At 34.1% G+C, this 22,892-nt stretch overlaps 1 protein-coding gene across 1 annotated transcript; it reads right to left on the bottom strand.

Moving 5' to 3' along the window:
- Positions 1-4,338: 4,338 nt before the first annotated feature.
- On the bottom strand, positions 4,339-21,804 carry LOC117421846 (serine palmitoyltransferase 2-like). Its single transcript, XM_034927835.2, has 12 exons — positions 21,506-21,804; positions 18,875-19,069; positions 17,798-17,952; positions 17,378-17,526; positions 16,577-16,701; positions 16,051-16,144; positions 14,465-14,570; positions 13,892-14,111; positions 13,417-13,543; positions 7,040-7,175; positions 6,802-6,931; positions 4,339-4,787 (listed from the first exon to the last, which is right to left on the bottom strand). Exons 1-12 carry the CDS (start codon positions 21,653-21,655, stop codon positions 4,671-4,673), a joined length of 1,704 nt encoding a protein of 567 aa, XP_034783726.1. The 5' UTR covers positions 21,656-21,804; the 3' UTR covers positions 4,339-4,670.
- Between the last annotated feature and the right edge of the window lie 1,088 nt (positions 21,805-22,892).

The following is a 22,892-nucleotide window of genomic DNA, read 5'->3' as shown; positions in this document are numbered from 1 at the left end:
GTTTGATCCACTGGCAGACACTTGTCACAAATTGAAGCAAAGATGAGGGTTGAAAAGCATTGTTTTGATCAAAGTGGTGTAAACTAGTTTCACAAACCCAGATTGGAACTAATGTTACCTTAAGTAAGGTAGTCTATGATTAGTACTAATCATTGTATGTGAAATCAGCTGTAAGTGTACTAGTAGATACATGCTCAATAAAGGATGCCCGTGACAGTACTATACTTGGTAGCCCTGTCCATTTTTTTTTTTTAAACTTTGTAAAGCCTTAAGTTTGGTTCAGTGCCAGAATAAGAGCTTATTATTATTATTATTTATTTCTTAGCAGATGCCCTTATCCAGGACAACTTACAATTGTTACAAGATATCACATTATTTTTACATACAATTACCCATTTATACAGTTGGGTTTTTTACTGGAGCAATCTAGGTAAAGTACCTTGCTCAAGGGTACAGCAGCAGTGTCCCCCACTTGGGATTGAACCCACAACCTTCCGGTCAAGAGTCCAGAGCCCTAACCACTACTCAACACTGCTGCCCTATTAACTTCTCTCTTAGGTTAGGGATATGGTTAATGAACAAAACACCAGTGTTATAACAAGCAGTATTTTAGATTTTTCAAGAGCCTGTTAATATTGTGGTTCCATTATATATATATAAATAACATAAATAGTAAATAGGTAAATAGATAATATATTTTATCTTATGCCTGTTTTAATTTTCTTAAACTTCAGAATTTGTACAACACAAACATACACACTATGCTCCTACACTTTTGGCATGTCTTTGTCTGAATTAGGCCAATATGGAAAATGTACTATTGTATAAATAAAAAAAAAAAAAAGGTAAAACTGGACTCAAAACAAACTAGGATTTTTTCTTGTAACTACACAACCAGATGAGCTTAATTTCTTTCCACCTTAAAATCGTCAGGAAGGCATTTACAAAGAAAGCAGTTTGGGGGGGGGGGATTAAATGTAAATTAAGGCAGCATGAGTGTTGAGATGCTGCAAGAATTAAGCATTTTCATTGTGTAATATTTAATGGCTTACCTGTCTGCTAAAATACCAGAGTAAGAAGTGGAAAATATGTTGTTAAAATCCAGAGGTAGACAACCTAACTCCCCTTTTTACTATTGATAAGCATTTGATGCAATCAGAGTATATTTCAATTGTGTAAAACACTGATGAAATCCAGGGGTGGTTTATACTGGCAGGGCATACAATTACTACTACACTGCTGAATGCATTAGCCAAAACAGTTGTCACTTGACTCATTTACTATAGTGTTACCTGTTCTATGCTCTGAAAAAGATAATAAATACAAATATATTTAAGAAGAGATTTTATTGACACAAACCTCAGGACATTTAAGAAATTACTTAAAAATTACACATTTGTAATATGCCACTGTTGCAATAAAAATGTGAATGTAGTTACAACATGTATATGATATGATTACTCTGGTTGTTCAAATCGAAATCAAACTGCAACTCTTAAAAGTGAGTTATGGTACCATGTGCAGAAATAATTAAAGTATTCCTATGCAAAAGTGAATATACACCACATATTTCACACCCGCTGGAAAAAAAAACAAAACAACGGAATAGTGAACAATATTTAGATTGTAATTGGCAGACAGCTCTATGTTGCTGTGACAATGAACCACATATGAAAAACGTATATTTATATATATATATATGTCTGAAAATCATTTTCTGCAGATTAATTTACCGCTATAAATAACCAGTAATTATATACTAGGTGATTAAAAAGTATGTTTACCACATAAATGATATGGTGCGTTGATGTGTTAAACTTACTTTCTAATCACACTAATATATATATACACACACTGTACAAAACATGCGATTGCAAATATGCAATACATCAGAACATTTTTTCATGGTGCATCATATTGCATGTTAGCAGGACTAGTTCAATACCCACATTTAGAATTTGAGAACATTAAAATGAGAAATATGAAGTATTTGCATTTTTTTCCCCCAAAACAAAATAAATTGGTAGTTTGTTTCCATCTACATTCGTTCTCAATGCACATTATAATCTTAAGAACATGTGCTTATGACAACATAAAAATGTAATAGCCTATATGCATTGTATCTTGAATAGCCAACAATTAAAAAAATATAAGCACACCATTGTAATCGCACAAGCTTGTAGGAGCTTACACTAACGAATGCTATTCATGCACAAAGCACATTCAAATATTGTTCCCATATATTCTAAGTCCAGTCCCATTCAGTAATTGACAAATTAAATAATTTCTTTAAAATAAAATACTTGGAAATGTCTCTAGTATGAAAAAATATGATAATGCAAAACTTAATTTTGGTCATTAAAAGTTAACAATTGTAAAGAAAGCAATTTGCCTAAAAGTGAAACATATTACATATTAATATGCGACATCTAACAATATGTACAAATAAGTGCACTACGGTATAAAAAAAAATCATGTATTTTAAATACAGTAACATTTAGTATTGTAGCAAATCCAAAGCTGTAGCAAATCCAAAGACAAATTATGTTAATACATTACCCTCCCCCTCAAAAGAAAAAACAACACAAAACATTGAAATATATTATAATTTTTTTTTTTTTTTTTTTTTTTAAATTGCACAGCTCAAGATGTCTTTGGCAGTTTTACAATTTAAGTTTAGAATTACTTTCTTAAAGTTAACCCCCTCTTATAAATAGCTTTCTTTTTTTTGAGTTTTGGAGCCAACAATTTTATACTTTACCGCCCTAAATAGTGAAAGGAAGTAATTAAGGAAACACCACCATATGTTTGGAAACTGAGAAATACCAACAGGAATAACAAGTAGTATATGCTAATAATAAGGAAGTTGATCTTTAATTTGTCATCCTCATGGTACTGATATTAACAAAAATAGTGAATTAAAGGACATATTCAGACTGGCAATGCAACACAAGGCTCTACTCTCAAAATGATTTACTCGTGTTTAATTACCAAAACAATTAATACACAACCACTCCATTTTTATTTTTATTTTTTGGTTTTAGTTTTGTAAAATAAACTAGTATTTTGCCTTCCAATATTAAGGTAAAACACTGAGAATAGGACCCTGGCAGTCCCCGCCCCCACCACCACAATCCACATTTTAAACCAACCAATCTATACTTGAAATTACTTATTGGCTGTGAAAACACAATTGTATTGATTTTTGAGGAAAAATATCATAGAGGAACTTTGTACTGTTTAGACTAAATGCTTAGTTACCAGTTGAGAGTCGCAATTACTATTTTCTAATAACTGTAAAATATATTAATTTCTCATGTCATTTGTTCAGTGCAAACCTAGAACAAATCAAAACAAACAGTTGGGCTGACAATTGTTTGACACACTGATATTCATGCTCCTATCTCATGGTATGATGCAAACAGGTCTACCGATTGCAACCTTTAATTTAAGATCGTAATTTAAAAGTTCAATCTGGAATGTAAAACTGTAAAAAATGTACTGGAGTGCAATGAATGTGTAACTCAGCATTGTTTTACAGTAAGCTAGCAGCCTCAGTGACTACATCATACATGCATTTTTATAGAATAGAAATTATACAAAACACTTGTCAGTAGTACTTGGGAATGCATTCAGTCTGTCACCCTCATGCATGTAAATAGAGAATATATTTGGCGCTGCCATCAATATGAAAAACAAATACTCTTGATCAATGTAACAATTAAAAAAGGAATTAATCGACATACAATATGCAGATTTCCGACATGCGCCATTTACATGCACAAGAAGGTGAATGCAGGTGAATGTAGTTTAACACACTGACCTACAAAATACAAAATTTCTTCCAAAGAAGAAGGAATAAAAAGGAATGATCCAAATATTTTTTTCTTTTAGAAAAGCAAAAGATGATAGTTTAGTGCAAGTGTCTCAAAATTGCAAAATTAACAATAAGCAAAAGGGGAGATTAATATCCCAGTTTAACAGAAAACCTAAATATTTTGTATTGGGGGTGAGTATATTGTATCATATATATATATATATATATATATATATATATATATATATATATATATATATATATACACATATACATATATATATACACATATATATATATGTGTGTATGTGTGTGATATGTATATATATATATATTAAAACATTGACATTTCAAAACAAAGTAACTTTAAAAATTACATATATATATACACACACACATATATATATATATATATATATATATATATATATATATATATATATATATATATATATACACACACACACACATATATATATATATATATATATATATATATATATATATATATATATATATATATATATATATATTATTTGAGAAGCCCACAACTGAGGTTCCAACATGTAATATTGCATCCAAATGTTATAAAAATTGAACAAATCAGCACACAAGCTTAAGTACAGACAATTGTTCAAAGGCACAAAACAATATTGAAAAAGCAGTATGCCATAATTAACAAGAGTAAAGAGTAAAATAAATCTTACACTTTAAAATGATAGACATATATAATTCGGGTTACACCGCTACGCTTCATTAGCTCAATGTGGTTAAATAAGTATGTTGGTCTTTAGAGTGGTTCAATGTCACTTCATTAAACTTCAGACTTGCAGTGTATTTTTGGTTAGTTTTTTCATTCTTCATTTTCTTCATATGTAGTCTCAAAGGGTCGATCCAGTAAAGGAACCAATAAGTGTCGAGAATATTTCAGTTGCAATAGGTCACCTACTTCACTTATCATTCTTAAAGCCTAGAAGACAAACATTTAAAAACAGAATTGATTACTTAATACAATAACTTAAGATGAAAAAACAGGTAGTGCAAACAAATGGGATATGCACATTTATTAGGAATATACCACTGGCAAACAAGTGAAATCAGAATAACTATTTAGAACAAAAACAGTAGATTATACTTCTCTTATAGGTTTATACATCACTGGAAACCTTGATAACATTACAGACATATTTTACACAATTGGGTGTATTTTATTCCTTAAATTATTTTAAGGAAAACCACTGGTTTACCTAAGTTAGGCTCTACCTCAAATTTAAATTAACAAGACAGTACTATGCAACTAATCCATCTTCTGATGCCCCAATGATTTTTATTTCATGGAGTAATTACTGAAGTTATTTTAGCTTTTAGATTTAGATTGGTTACTCCAATTTTTATATGCCACAGCTATATGAAAATGTCATGTTGCAATACAGATTTCCTATAACACAAGAGAATTAAAACAAAACTCCCAGTTTTTGTTAGATATCCACAAGGTAAGTGAAAGAATCAGTATTTCATGATATAGCAGAATATATTTTAAACATGGTAGGACAGCAATACGTTTAGTGCGATACGGTGCAACATGAGTTGAAGATCAAGTGTTTCAAGTGTGCCTTGCTAAGAGGATCACTGGCCTATTTTCACAGTAAACTCAAGGCGATTTTGAGAACACAAACTTAGTAGAACCAATAGTCTATAGAACACAATATTAAAAATATGACCCAATCAGCATACAACTACCACAATGTTATAAAGTTAATGTTTCAGTATGAAGCCCTCATCGTATTCTACAGCCCTTCATCAGAATGTTTTATCTGCTGTAAATGAGCTCCAGCTTTTCTGTGGTACAGTGGTAATTACAATGTTATTTAAGTACAGCATGTCTTTAATCCAGTCTATCATTCCTGTGAAAGCTGCTCAAAGTTTTTAACTGTGGTACCGACCGCTACATTTAATGATATCTTTACAAATTAGGGAGTTGTAATTCTTCTTTGAAAAAACTTACAAACCACACTGAAACTGAAGTCTATGGTTTTTAACTTTTCAGCGTAATGCCAAACTATAGCTGACTGAAACTAAACTGCTTGTGCTACAGAAGACACCTTTTGTATTGCATTACCACACACCATGTGGAAGCAATTTGGATTTTTTTGGTGTAAATAAAATGTTAACCGTTTCATGAACTTAGGCTTGTAATAAGAGCTCTTATTTAAAATGGAGGTGTCATATGACTGCTTAGACAACAAAGACAATTCTATTCTTGAGCAAAACTTTATGAAAAGTGTAATATACTTTTCATCACCACTGGTAACAGTCCTTAGGGAGGTAGATTATTAGATATTTTACTTTGATCTCCTGCCAACAAGATTAAATATGGAAGTTTCATTTAAGCAAATCACAGCTTAAAAGTCACCCTATCATGCACATGTTAAATTAAGAATTGTAATCGTTCTTGCAAACTAAACTTTTCAGTTATAAAGTTTGATTCCAGTTTACACAAATATATGCAGCAAAGCCTCACATATCCAAAATACTGTTTAATATGTTCAATTCCCAGTTTTTCTTAAAAAAAAAAAAAAAAACACAACCACCACACACCACACCCCCTCCAAATTTATAATTTACAACAATCCACATTAACCTGACTTAAAGACTGATTTACCATCTTTGCTTTATGTCTACTTTGGAGGTTTTCTAACCAGAGTTTAAAATACCAATGTCTGGTATCACAGATCCCAGTTAGCATCATGGACTACCTTATCAAAGGCACCATTAGGTAGTCCAAGGTTAGTGCTAATCAGGGTCTGTGAAACCATCCATAAAAGTTGCTTCTACTTCCTGGTATGACTGGTATCAATTTTTAAAGGAATTTATTAGATAACAGTACGATCTATAGCCTTGTACTATATGTTGATTTTCAAGCATTTATGGCTTTTACTACCGGGGGCAAAATAGTCTGTCTTAATTAAAAAGCATTAACTTACAGTATCAAGCATCTCTTTGGTGTGAGCCGCAGACAAACAAAACCTGGCCCGGGATTCAATTATTGGCGTGGCAGGAAAACCCACAACCACTACTCCAATATTTCTCTTCAACATTTCCCTCCCAAATGCACTAGAAGAGACAAGAAAAGAAAAATCAGTATGGCCACCCACAAAAGGATTTTCATCCTGTTTAAAACAAACAAAAACAAAGAGAATTAAAAAAAAAAAAAACACAAACCCAATTTTTGCAGGCATGTACAACATCAAAGGCACCACAGGGGAATCATTATTTCCATAGATAATGAATCCCATCTCCTGAAGTTTTCTTCTGAAATACCTAGTGTTTTCTGCAAGCTGTTGGATGCGGTCTCGGCCTGAAAACAAGCAACAGAACAAAATCGCATTGTAGTTTTGTATCTTTTGAAATGTACAGAACTCATTTAAATCAAGTTGTTTTCTGACACAATAACTGTTTATTCCTGAATTAGTAGTATTCACTTCTCGTCTTGTTAATAAGGAGCTACTCCAGAACTCGCAGAGGAATGAAATATTTCTTACACAGACTACTATATTAGACAGCACATTACATTCCATTTGCTCTGTACAAGGAGCACAATTACAAAGAACCAAATAACAGGTCTGCTGATACAGCAGCTAAGGAACAAGTGTGTGCAAAGCAGCTACTGTTTCGCAGCTTTTCCACATTTATGACCTACAGTATACTGAACACACCACTTCAGCTTCAAAACTAGTTGTGAGTTTTTCAATGCTTACGGGTACTGGTATTTTATTCACTTGGCTTGGCCATTAATAAACTGGGGCATTGCTAATGAAATGTTTTCATTACTACTCCACAACTTGTACAAATCTTAGAACAGAAAAAAGAAAAGCATTGAGTAAATAGCATGTCTTCTGTACTGAGTTCATGCCAATTTACAGTTAGTGGTCATCCACATGAGGTGGCATTAATGGCACTTTCAACATCACAAGTGAGTTTCCACCAACATATCTGACAACTACATGTTTTTACAACAGAGATGGTCCCATTTAACGTGATTCAGACATTTTGTAGAGTGCAATAATAGTGGGAATGCTGTAAAAGATAGTAAGCTTTAATCCCATCAATATCTACAATTGCAAGATGGAATATTTTAATAGTTTAAATTAAACAGCAACATATATATACTTAACCACAAGAACATACATTAATCTTGTTTTAAATACATAAAAGACACACATACCAACCAAAAGAAATGAAGTACCAACTTGTATGGAGTCACCATCAAGTAAACAGATGTCCCAAGATAATTATGTTTGGGCTTTACACCAGATAGGTTCAATGTTACACCTATTTTAAACATGAAGTTTTATCACATTATGTGTCCTTGCCATTACACACAAGCCTTTGGCGTCAGGATTCTGTTCAGCTGCCTACACAACAGGCGGAGTGGCAGGTACAGTTACAACTCCTAAATCCTCAGAGAACATTTACAGTTCGGAGAATGACAGTCTTATTTAAAGTCTTGCAAGGATTTAACAGTACTGAAAACCATAATTATATATTTGCTATATACAGCAATAAAGGCTTACAGTACAAGATGAAGATGCTTCATTAAAAAAAAAAGGCAAATGACAATGTAAATTTGAATTAATTATTGCAATATTTGCACAAAAGTTAAAATTATAAATATATAAAATCACAGAACAAACCTTAAAGTGGTCTAGCTCCAATTCACAATTGCAGAGAAATGTAACCTTTACCACAAAGCAGAGTAAAATAATATTTTTAAAAACATTTCAAATCAAGGTTTTATAGTTGTATTCAGTAAAACAAAACGTTCCCCTCCAAAAGGTTACATGATCTGCTATAAGAAAGAGGGGATAAAAAAAACCCACACAAATGATTTGACTGGCTGTGAAATCTTAATCTTTTTTTACAATCCCCATGTAAATGGCTACTGACAGATATACTCAGCTGCAGAAGTCATGGCCAGGTCATCCCTTTGGTGGCTGAAAATGAAACCTCCCCAATCTGTAATCTTACACGGCTCATTTCACTTGTGAATGTTCCCCAGCGAACCAGTGAAACTGGGCCCAGCATGTAACTATCTGAATGTTATCTTGCATTGTGAAGTTGTAAAATATACCCTCAAAAGGCCCCTCCTGTTGATTTGTGGTTACTATTGAACTTTCAAAGATAAATGGACATTCAGAATTGAAGCAAAACAAACTCCATAACATACTGTATACGAATGGATTCACACCAACATATCTAACTGATATGCAGCAGGAAAATATGCTTGGATGTAAGGAACTCTAGGACTAACAATATTTCTCTCAACAGTATTCTACTGCAATGTAACTGACTTTTTGTATCCAAAGGAGGGCTGAATGGCCTCCTCTCATTTGTAAACTATTAAAATAACTAAACATGTATGAGAGGTGCTGCAGAACTGCAATAATTGTTTTGAATGAAAAATACCCTTTATATACAAACATGACAGAACCACATTTTTTACTTTTCCTTCATAAACAGAGCATCAAATTAAACAAATGGATATGAAAGCAATATTTGTGTTATTGTTATAGACATCCACACTCCAATTTCAAAATCTTTAGTCACGCTGACTGTACATCTTCTAGGGAAAGCGTGGACTCCAAAGCAAATCTTTCTGGGGAACACTTTCAAAACTATTCACAATGCACATTCTTAACTCATTCCAGACACAAACTTGAGATTTAGACTGAAAAGGGTTTAAAGAGCTTCCAGATGTAGAGGCCATATCCCTTTCAAACGAAAGTTTACACCAACTTCCTTTTCATCTACCAGGAGATAATTATAACAGCCCGTGCCTATTTTTCAGCTTCTGAGGAGGGTAGAAAGAAGCGTGATCACTCCATCTGTAAGGGTTCTTACGGTCTGGACAGGAAATCAAGCGCCACTGACTCTGCTGAAATTAATTGGCTAACTGTTTCTTGATAAAAACACCCCCAGAGGTTGTGTAGCCTCTGTGTTTTAGGGTCAGGCAATTGTTCTTTTTGACAAATTATCAGGAAATGAAGAACAAGGAATGTTGGGTGTGTAGTGCATCAGTAGCCCTTAATAGTTTTCAATACCTTTGTAAAATAAAATAATCCATATTACTCAAATCCTGTTGTGCCACATACCCATGTAGATGCAAGGACAAATGTCAGGTCAGTAAAGTGTTGTACACTATTTCCTTAGAGTTAAAAAGTAAAAAAATAAGTAAAGTCACTCTTAGTTTTTTTCATCCTTCGATATAACATCCTAGCAAATTGTAAGGAGACATTTTAAAATAATTTACTATTTAATGGAAATTGGACAGAAATTATTTTGTTAAATGCTTTCAATATTGTTCAACAGAGATACACATGCTATGTTGGCCATCTTTTTGTTAGTGCAATTTTTAAGACCTACTTTCAACCATTCTACAAAATAAAAGGCTGTAATAAATGTATATAATTGATTTTACAGACATTCCCTATTCAAATCACCTCTAAATATTTCATATTTTTGTATCAAATTCAGTACCTACATTGGTCTTGTCATTAAAGTCTGCAATGCATTTTAGTCAAACATGAAATACAGGTGTGGATATGTTCGATGCTAGGATTATATATATATTGGTTTGTGATGAAAGGTTATATTTTGGCACTATGAAGCAACTGATTGAACAATAATATGTACTAATAATCTGTTAGCAATAAAGATCACATGGGCATGTACTCAAAATGTCCTCCCTGCCAATACACTCTTCAGCTTGGAAGCACATCCTTGCTTTAAATCTTCATTTGAAGAAGTAGACAAATACAAGAAATGCAGCTCGTTGAGAATCCCCAAGAATCTTCATGAAAAACAGGGTCAGATGTCTGGCACAAATCCAACAGCAAGGATAGTTAAGGTGTTCAAAGATTCCAATATAGCAGCGAGTCACATAGACCACAGATGAATGCCCTCATCTTGCAGGTTAATGAAGCCAAAGTAAACATAGGCTTAAGACCTAAAACATGTGTACTACACTAGAAACTCTGAGAATGTCAACATACACTACTGAGACAAATGGGGACTATTTGTAAAATCTGTACAGAGAACACAAGGTAAAAAATAACAAAGATGTAGGCAAGCACACTAAATGACCCACGTTTCCTTTTCACCCTACTAGTTGAAAGAATTTAAAGAATTCTCATTACATTAACAGGGAATTTGGGGTATTTTTACTGACAGGATGGTAGAAAGTTACTGTCTTAGAGCACATGAGTGCATTAGCTTCAAGGTGAAACTCTCTTTGCTTAAGACATTACAATTGGGTTAAACAAGTAAATTAGTAACATACATCCCATGCCTTAACTGTTAATACAACATTACCGTCATCACCACTACTTTGAAAACGTGGATCTAAGTCCACAGTGTGTGTGTGTAATATATATACAGACACACACACAAGAACTAGAAGTGTGAGATATGAGGACAAAAAACAAAGCAATTATAAAATCATGACTTCATTGGCTTCTGAGTTATTAGGTTGTGGTGATAGTAGCTTTGCAAGAAAAAAAACCAAAAAACACGCACATGCCAGTATGAAGCCAATCTCTCAACATGTTAAGTCTTTATCATCTGTAAAACAAACAGTCACAGTAGTCTGACAAATCACATTTGACACCTTTTGCAACAGATATAAGGAATTGGGTGTGATTGAGACCTCGTGAAGTGCTGCATCCCAAAAGCATAATTAGAATCGGGTACTAGAAGTGGTGTAATGGTCTGGGGCACATTTAGCTGGCATCATATTGCAGTATCAGGTGACATCACATGCATTCCTCTCTAGAACAACTTTGCACAATATTCACTGTAATACTTCCAAATACCACATGCCACACTCAAGCAGTCATTTGGGCCAAAAATGGTCTTACCCACTATTATGCCCATTCTCAATTTCTTTTTGGCTCGTGTAGCTTAGTGTTTGTTGGGATAAAGATCCTAATCAGTCAACAAGATAGCAATTCTATTAACAGAGGAAAGGCACACATTTGTTGTTGTTTACATTTTACACATTTTGTTTAAAAAAAAAAAAGGTTAAGCAAAAATGTAAACCTTTCCTTGCAAATATCTATGAATACCCCCTGCCCAGTTCCTCTTGCAGAGGCTGAAATGTGCTTAAAAGGGTGTCAGTACCCCTGGGAATACACAGGAAATCCACTCTATGACCCCAACGCTGTTTGTTTTTCTTAATGTCCCATATTTTTAACTGGAGTATAAAAACATGCTGGAATGACCTCTGTCTCTATTGATACTTAAATGCTAATTTAACATGCAATTATTTCAATGAACATAAAAACCCATTCCAATCTCTTTAATTTCCCAAGCCGTTTAACAACTTTCTGGTGCATGTTGAGCTGCTCATACGTTTACAAAATAGCAGCTGGTAGCATTATTTCTGATTTCAAAACTACAAAAGAATGGCATTTATATCTAAACTAAATCAATCAAGGTTTGAATTATCTGGTCTAAAAGTATGGCACAAACTTTTAAGTAACATATTGGCATGTGAAATTGATGAAATAACAAAGATTATTAACTCCTTGTAAACAGTTCAACAACCAAAGGTAAAATTACTTAATAAATTAATGGGCTAAAGTGTCGCACCAAAATTAAGATTCCCAAGAAGCCAAAAAAACAGGGCACCAAAGTTTAACTGTGTAATGAAAAAAACATTTCACAGCAGAACAGGGGTTGTTAAAGCAAGAAAGTGCAAAAAAAAAAAGAAAGGTATTACACTTTTTTCAAGTTTCTAGCGCCACCTTGTGTTTGTTGCATAACATTGATATTAAAAAAAAGAAATATATATATATATATATATATATATATATATATATATATATATATATAAATAATAGGGACTCAATTCCATATTTAGTTTTTTAAAAAGTAAGTTAAAACAAATCTAGGTTTTAGAACATTACATTAACTTTTTTTCCTTCAAAAAGCAAACTAACTATAGCATATTATTTTAAAATTAACTAATAACTTATTAATTCTGGAAATATCTAAATATACCCAATGTACTATTGAACATATATTACAATTGTAAATAACTGTAACCAGACAATGTATCAAACCAAGTGGCTTCCAGAGTAAGTTAAAACTACGGCAAGGTGTACAGTATTAGGCAAACTTATTGAAGTTTTGCAGGCATAGTCCAATATAGTTACTAGTAATCATACTTGTAAAATACACACGCTTAGATTAAGACTGGTAGCCATTTTGTATTTGAGGTCCAGGGCAACTGCACCAATCGCTTTTCCTTAAGATCTATGGGTGAATGTTATTATACTGCTGCAATGTAAGGTTTCTGAAACAAATAGTCCCACAGATATGCAATTCCTTAAACGTCTGCAAAGAGACAGGCACAATCTATATACTATATAAGCACCCCTTCATGAGATACGCTTAATGACCCTCGTTTGTTGTTTTATTTTTTATGAGGGTGACCATAAAACTCAAGTTTACATAAAGCATAATATATTTAATTTGTTTGTTCTATTCGTGCGGACAATCCACATGCTTAAACCCACAAATTTAGTTTCTAAACTTACCAAATGTCGTGCCGTCTTCTCCCATTATACATTTCATTGAAGTAATGATTTGCTCTACAACAGGGGGTGACATTGAAGTGGCATACACAGCACTATGAGAGTGTGTAAAAAGGTAGTCTATAAGTTCCTAAACAAAAAAACAAACAAAACAAAAAAAGATGGATAATGAAGCAAATACTTAGCGCTGAAATGTTTATTTACCAATGCAATTCTTTACATTTCCACAAGAGGGAGTTCAGTAAACATTATTGCTGACTGTGAAAGGTTTGTACTTGATAAGCACAACTGTGCATATTAAGCATGTCAAGTAAACAAATAATGTTTTGTGGATATGTCCAGCAAAACAATAACAGGTTCAGTTCAAAGACTGTATATACCTACAGGCTACTTAATGACATATCCTGCACCAAAATGCTTATAAAACCTAGGTAATGTGCTTCCTATAATTTTTTTTTTAAAGCAGCATCTCATTTACCTTTTTTCCACCAATGTATCCACCAGCAGCCCCAAAGCTTTTTGTGAAAGTTCCCATCATGATGTCTACATCCTTGGGGTCCAATCCAAAATACTCAACCACACCTTTGCCAGAAGGTCCCAGAGCTCCAATGCTGTGGGCCTCATCAAGGTAAAGAAATGCTTTGTACTTCTTTTTCAAAGCAATCACCTCAGGCAAACGGATAATGGAGCCTTCCATGCTATAAAATGAAAAACAATTTTGAAATTAAAGTTAACATTTACAAGCTAGGATAAAAACAAAAATGTTATGTACACACAGGATACACTGGTTGGGCTATGTGGCATTAGTACCACTCTCTCTAGCTGCCTGCAATTCATAAACAGGAGCAAATGAATGAAAGCTACAGTCAGACTCAAGACTTAATACTAAAATTCAAATTCTGTCATACCCTATAGTAATACTTGTTAAATCAAACTCCTTGGTTAAACAAAACATACATTAACTCAATTAACATGTACTGGCATAGTGTGGTTTATTTTAAATATATTGTTTACAAAGAGACATTCAGTTTAAACTCTTTAAATACTGTACCTGTAGATCCCTTCAACCAATATAAGAATCTTTTTCCATGGTCTGTGTGTGCGAGGCTGCCCATGAACAATTGCATCCCTTAGCAGTTTCTCCAGACTTTGCATATCTTTAGATAAAAAAATGAGACAGACAAAACTCACTATTATTCTATCTATATGCAACTAATACTGCTAGACTTCGGTTTCTTTTAAGCAATTTTTAGAAAACGAAAACAAAAATAGTAATACCTCCGATTTAATTATAGGGTATATAAGTAAGCAATAAGGCACGACAGGCTGTGTGATATACTCTAATATCACCATGACTGGGTGCGTTGCAAGACACGAGGCAAAGGCATTTTTATTAAATATCTTTCTGTCTAAAACTAAACTAAGAAAAAAGTTCCATATAGCTTTTTAAAAAAATAAATAAAACCAAAAAAAAAAAAAAAAGATTTATAGATGTTGAATTGAACATTGCCATTGAAAAGTGCAGCTTTTGTTTATTTGATTCGTTATACCTCTTGTAATTCTTGGTGTGTTCCTTACATTTTAAAGTAAAGTATTACTGGCCATTTTCATCATGACAGCACAAATGAGTCTGCCTTTAAAATATGCAGACCCTTCCACACAAGACCTGCAACAGTATCAGGTGACAGTGCTGTTTTTTTTTTAATTTTATTTTTTTATATAATCGTCCTTTGTTATCCGGGGTAGTGACAGGAGGTATCCATACCAGATTTGTGCTACCACTTCAGTGGCAAGAAAGACGTTATATTTGCATTATGGAATACTCGATGACTTATCATACAGGTTGACAAAACTTGGGCAGTAATGTTGCACTGCATGTATTTTTTTTTTCAGCACGGTCAACTGATTTGAAGTATTAATATCTACATTGCAAAGTATGGCAACCGAGCTAGGTCAACATCATTAGCTAAACCGTGAAAAAATGTTAAGGTGGAATTTCAAGTTGTGTTTGTAAAGTTCAATGTTCTCTTCTAAAATCATGGAATCCGTGACCACCGTGATTTAATCCCAGGCTTATTGATAAGCAACCAAGAAAACATGTAAATGATAATAATAGCAAGGTGACCTTTGCGCAGCAGTTTCTGAAGGACCCCTAAACTGGTTACTAAAAACCCGACTCAGAGGTTTTAGTATGTCAGTTAAAATGACACAATAAGCTGTCAGTGAAATACAGTATTAAGAACAATTAATTCATAAAAAAAAAATGAAACAGGAAAACACACACATGGTATTGAAATAATACCTCAAACGTTCACCGAGTATCCATCATTTATTTATTTAATAACATTTTTTTAGTATTATAAATCGTAGTATATTACCCCTTCGACGTAGTAGAACCTCCTAAATAGTAGCTGCTACGGCCAAATCGTAGCCGTTGGCATCTCTGATATATATAAGTAAAAAGGGATTTGGCTGCTTAACACAAAACAAAAACACAACAAGGTGTTGTGCCTATGTGGAATTGTCAATCCAAACATAGAAATCTTGAAAACTTATTAATTCTTAGTTTGTAAAATGTGCAAAGCTTTGTCATGCTAACTTATACTGACTGACACACAAAATTAGTAATACACTTACTGTTATGTTTAAATACTCGGATAGTTGCTCCCGATAACCGTGCTCCTAGCACCAATGATGCATGGTTCAGCTCATCACTCAAGATAAGGCAGCCCTGTAGAGAGTCAATACAGACTTCAAATTTAAATCAATACAAAGTCCAGAAATATTCCATGAAACCTGTATCAAAATCTACTTTAAATGGATGATATATACTTTAACTTAGGCGCTCACAATAAAACTCCATAACAAAATGTCTTCATCTAAAAGGTAGTTGTAGAACCCCACACATCCAAGGTTTGGCAACTGGACTACTCAGGATCTTAACACATAGAATAAATGATAAACAGGGTTGGAAAACAGGATGTGGTGGGAAATATTAGTCACTGTAGGTCAAAACACTCACCTTAAATACAAAAGTTAAATAATGCATGCATGGATTCTTATACTTTAGGGTTCTACACTAGATTTTGAAAGGATATTAAAAGCCTACATTTAGTACCCCAGTTCCCTCCCTCACAAAAAACAAAAACACTGTTCTCCAAACCTTGCCGACAAGAGCTGGAATGTTCATGGAATTAGTTGCAAATCCCATCCCAAATGCCATAGCTGCCTCAACCCCCAGGAATCTGGCTACTAACTTCTCCAGCTCTTCATGTTTAGCTAGGTTACCTGAAAAAAAATAGCAGTATTAGAAGGTTAAAAGACAAAGCATATGTTTATGTGCATTTGTTTTTGATTTTTTGAGTAATTCACAGACTCAACCATTTGATATTTATTTAGAGATCAATTCTACTTTAAACCATCGTTATACACCATTACTTTGTAGAAAAATATGCCTTAAAGTGTTTTGTTTTCGGATACTTGAATAAAACTATACATTTTTGCTTAATTTGCTCTCAACTACAGTATTCTCCATAGTATCTGTAGTAACTGATTTTTTTTTCATCTTAAACAAGTTCAATTTCATACACTACAGAAATCAAAAGCTGTAGTGTATTATGACAGATTCTATGACAATGCAGCGATCAAATTATTTGGAAGTGTTGTGATGTTGTAGAATATAAAACATTACTCTTATCTGTCCTGAATGCACGTGGAACGTTTCCAACAGGCTCTGCTGGTTTGTTTACTTACCCTGCCATTATGCAAATTACACAAATCAGAAATAATGGGCTTTGTGATATTGACAGCTGAATACAAAATTGATACCAGTCCCAGCATCTGCGAGTTTACATTTACATTTTTAACTGGGAAATTGGAAGGGGTAATAATACCACACATTCCTCAGTTTTTTACATTACTGCACAGCATTGTTATATAGTACTTTTACTACAGCAGCACTTACCCATCTCTCGTCTAGTGCTGCTCACTCCAACCCCATATTTCATAGTCACATCTGCAGCAGCATCTGCGCATAGCCCATGGTTCTCGGCAAATCCCAGGTAATTGTAAGAACCCATGTTAATGACATCTTTTACAACTTTCCCTGTATACCTGGAAATAAACAACTGAATTACATTGTGTATTGTATTTTTATATTTAAACTTTGTTCTTTTACAACAAGGTCAGCTGGCAGTGGGGTCTTTAATGATTTAAACTGTAGTGGATCTGATTACTGCTGCTCTTTAACAGTACATATATTAAACTCAGCTGGGGTTTCCAACTATGTTTTAATTACTAAAATAGACTCCAGTTTGTTGGTATTGGGTAAAACAAACAAAAAAAACCCATAGAAAAGTAAATGTATAGATTAGTTAAAACTTACTTGAAGGTCCAATTGTAGTCATAGGATACTCTGTCCATGACGTCAAATTTTGCCCCGGGAACACTACAGATAGGTCTGTTCCAGCTGTCTCGAATTCGCATGTATAGGTTTCTTGTGTAAAAATTTTCAAAATCCTGATAAAGTGGGACAAAGTCCTAAAACAAAAACAAAAAAGATTATAGAAAATGTTTTGTTGGTGGCCAGCAATTACCAGTAATTCAGGTTTTACTGTAATGTTAGTCACATGGTAGCATACAGTAGCAGCATCCTGAAAGTATACATAAACATTACAAAAATGTGCACTGTTCCGTTAAGTTTCCTTCCTTTTTAAAATGATTCACAGTTATTTACAGCACACATCTTTGTTTCCCAATTCAAGCAAAGCCATTGTATTACAGACCCCACACAAACAGGTCTGATGGAGAGGGCAGGAATACAAAATAAAGGGGTAAACACATCAGATCACAGTCTGCCTCTGATCCTGTGTCCGCTTATAATGCTACTTGCACCAACTGGCATGTAAACATGCATTCTGGGGTTGAATGCACAGCTTGTATACTGTAGTTCACTCAATTTCCCTCTAAAAGTTAAATGTTAACTGACTGAGGTCAAAAGGTTTTGTAGGAAATCAAGATGTTGATCTTCTTGCCTTGCAGATCACAGCAAAAGGCAAGTTATGAAGCAGCATGCTGGGAAACTACACATTTAAGGACGATAGTGACAAAAATATAACTTCTGCAAGATGAGCCTAGATACTGTGGTACTGTGCATGGGTAAGAAACCACTAGTGCAATGTTTCACCCTTTTTACAAAAATAAATAAATTTCAAAGCATTAAAATATCTGGTTAAAAACTGCCTTTCACACACATAACATAATACAAGAGTTTCAGTTCAATACAACAAGGCACTTTTCACAATTGTCACATCAAAAAATACTTTCATTTGTGGCATTTCACCACCACATTATAGACTTCATACATGTACTATGGAGTGGGCAATTTACCTGCAAGTTGACCATATTACAGATAAAACTACATTGGCTTAAGCATACTGTAATACGAGAACAAGAGTTTTACCTTTTGCTCCTCCCGTTCAGTTGCATTTTGACATTTCTCTATCTTCCAATCTCTCATGAAATCCCGCAGATATCCAAAAAGTGTGAGAATGCCATAACCCATGTACGTGAGAACAGCAACCAACATAGGGGTTTCTTCGAAGACTTCATTAAATGGTCTTTTATACAATCCTCCATTGTGTGCAACGTGGTAGATCTATAAAAAAAAAGGTTATTTTTTTTCATTAGAAAGCAATAATGAATCATGAAATAGGTAGCTTACTGTACAGAGCCATTATAAACCTAAGAGTCAAAACCTATAGAAGATAAACAGTCTATTGATCAACAATAAAATAGGCTACATTTGAGTCAGTGATAAAAATTAAACTTATCTTACAAAGAAGTATTCATCCTCCTTTTTCACATATTAAAAATGTTGAAGTAATGAGTCTTTCTGGAAAAATTCATTTTAAAATTGATTATTTACAGAATGTCTTTGAGAGAAGATCCATTGCACAAACCACAGGAGGCAATTAAGTGTCAAGCTGGGAAATGCAAAATATTAACTAGTTCAGTTTGAAAAATGCATTCATGTCCTGTTTAACTTATTTTATCCAAGGCATTCAGGAAAAGCATTCACTGTGGAGGAATTATGCAATTAGGCCATGTGACAGCAAATATTCATATATTCATAAAGAGTAGTAGTCTCAAAATTGTACTGTAATTTTATCCCTGGGAAACACTATAGTCCTCTCTCATATCTACTAAAGTAGTCAAACAAAATTAATTGCTTCACAACAGCATGTGACTAGTCATGCCTCATTTGAAAATACCTCACTATTAATTAGTGATAACTTTGCACATTACAGTATAAATAGTATTTTATAAATGTGTAGTACCTATGTTAATTAATTTCACTGTAATTAAACCTTTGTGTATTGTTACAAAAGTATAGCACAAAGTAATAATAAAAAAAGAAATTGCGAGTTTAACCCTACCAGCACATACAAATTAAGACGTTAATAAAAGACTAAATACAAACCCTTCACCACCCCCTTGCCTAAACTACCATCAGTTTGCAAAGTTTTTGGCAGTACTGAATCAATACATTTGGAACTTTTTACTGTATTGACTTGCTAGAATATTCTATAGACACCATAATGGGAAGGTCTTTGAAATAAAACTAGAAAACACGAATGTTTAAAAGGGACCTCAATCGAACTACCTTTCTTTTTTGTCGTTTATAGTACTCCAATTAAAAAATATATTGTTTATACAGTAACTGAACCTACTAATCCTTCAAAACATGCAGTCTGTAGAACCAATAATTTAAACAAGGGAACTATAATAAAGATTGTGGGCCAAAGTTGATATGCAAGAGCAATTCAAACAACACCAACAACAAAATCACATGCATGGTTTACAGTTAACTGCATGTATATATTAACCTTTAGTTAAAAAAATCAACGTAAATGTTACTGGCATTGAGTCTCACGTCTCATACAAATTGTTGATAAGGTGTATTGCACAAGAAAAGGGTGGCACAAGGCTGCAATACAGAATGTGTTGTATTGACCTGTTTTAAGTACTCTAAACATCGTACATGAACTGCAAAAGTGCTTATAAATAGTATGTCTCTGCCAACATGACGCCTTTGGTCCTTGTGAATTTTAGTGCTCAGGTGTGGGTGGGACAATGACACTGGCTGCAGTGCCAGCTGGTATCATGAGAGCTTCCTTTTGAGGCTCTTTGAAATCACCTCAACCCTGACCTGAACACAACTCTGGGCCTCTCTCAAGCAAAGACCAACAATAATGCCAAAATTGTGTGGTAGTTTTGTGATGTAGACAAATGTAGCGGGGGCTATATTGAGAAAATAAACTAAATTTCAACAGATGATTCCATAGGCGGACAGCAGGAGAGGCTACTGAATAATTCTGCCATGCCACCGACTGTAGCACCCAAAAAAAAAGTATGTTTAGGTCTATAAGGTCCTGCAGGAAGCTTATATATATCCATATCAAAACTGTTGTAGCAAACCCTGAAGTTACTTAAACAGTTCAAACACAAGTTACTTAAACAGTTCAAACACAGGACCAATAGGTACATTAATTCGCTTTCACACAAACAGAAGTATATTTAATATCACCAAACTGAATAAGAAAAATGTTTTAGGAGATTTTCAACTTATGTCTGTGGTTATGAAAAAGTTAAGATATAGTTTGCCATGTTCAACAGTTGCTGGGCGGGCCTCACTAATTTGCTAACCAAACACATTCACCACACCACTGGGGCATACTTAAATCAAACACACCAGCTACTATTAAACAGCCCAATACAGAAATACACCCGTCTAGATTATTTAAATGTTGGACAACTAAAAAAAAAATTTTGTAAGAAACATTTCAAACATTAGATTATTTGTTGTTAAAAGCATTATAAAAAAGAACGACTGATTCTTAACCGATCTCATCACTATCAGGCATTACATATTGCCGAACTAAGAAATCAAGTTTTGGACACTGAAGCATTTCACACCGAGTCTTTTTTTTTTTTTTTTTTTTTTTTTTGTAATTACAACTAATATTCATGTTCTGAATAAGTGTATGCATTTTGGTGTCAGCAGCTGGAAAGAAGCTGGGCCTGGCCTCACCTTCTCCTCGGGATAGCAGTGTTGTTTCTGGTAGAGGTAATGGTTCTTGACACAGCCGTTCTTCCCCGGTTTCACCCCGTTTGAAGCGCGGTAACATCTGTCGCCATTAGACAGCTTTTTCACCGAGCTTTCCGTCATTCTTATCAACATATGAAAGAATATTGAAACGTTATTTTTTAAAAAGAATTACAGAATACAACCGTATCACAAACACGGAAACCACTATAAAATGCAAACAGACACCAACTCCAACAATACCGGAAATCCCCGCCCCTAGAAACGGTCTATACCCAATCAGATTTTTTTATTTCCACTTTCTCTGAACACGCGCCGATTCACTGAAAGGGAGGTGCCTGGTGCAGTTTCGACTGAATAGGGAGTGGCGGACAGCAACGTCAGTGGATGAACTGTAATAACCTTTGCTAGCAGGAACTTGCAAAACCTGCACTTTATTAAAGAAAGGTTTCACCTTTCCCACCCTAACTGGAACTACTGTGGCAGCAGAGTTTTGGGTGGAATGTAAATGACATATTTTACGTGACATCCAATTGACATAGTCAAAGAATATTCTCCAATGAAAAGTACACATTACCAAGTACTGCATATTTCAGGTATGAACTACCAGAATGAAGAGTCACCGTGAGATTTTTAATTCTCACAAACTGTACGTTATGTCTAGTTATTTTCTTAGGTGCCACAAAATAGGTAGGGCATGAGCCTACCTGGGAACCACAAGTGAATTATTTATATTTATATTACAGATTTAAGATATAAAATATGTGGTCTCATTTTAATATCAATTATTATTTTACATTTTCTAGGGCACTTGACTGGTTTGGGCTCCTGAGGCTGATTGTAAAAAAATGACCTTGTTATAGTTTTAATGGGTATCTTGCTGAGCCCTAGCAGCATAGTGACTGCACATGTTCTTTGATGTGGATTGAGACACCCATAACACGTGGGCACTATACACACAGCCCTCCTTTATGCTAACATTGGCCTTCCTGGATAGATAGAAAGACTTGGGTGTGTCCTTAGTAACTGCTGAAAATAAATGGGAAATGGTATTCTGCAGTTCAGGGTGGGTCACTTGTGGCGTGCAACTGCATATAAGAATGTGCCTCCCAAATAATATCAAGCATCCTAATGCTCAGCCCCTTAGAAGCGTTTTTTTCTGCAGATCACTGGGTTGTAGATTACGTGGTACTGATAGTAAGGGCTTTATGCAATGGCCGTACTAACAGCTCTTTGTTTCTGGGGAGTTCAGAGGATCAGGAGAGTGCTGACCATTTTTTTTTCCATTTTAAAAGGTTACTGAGAATGAGTGACTTACCTAAAAGCCAAAATCATGATGGTGCTAAGAAGCCAGCCTTATAAACGTATCTGG

The sequence above is a fragment of the Acipenser ruthenus genome, chromosome 15 (assembly GCF_902713425.1).
Source record: "Acipenser ruthenus chromosome 15, fAciRut3.2 maternal haplotype, whole genome shotgun sequence".
Classification (NCBI taxonomy): domain Eukaryota; kingdom Metazoa; phylum Chordata; class Actinopteri; order Acipenseriformes; family Acipenseridae; genus Acipenser; species Acipenser ruthenus.
This window is presented reverse-complemented; position numbering and strand designations above follow the sequence as displayed.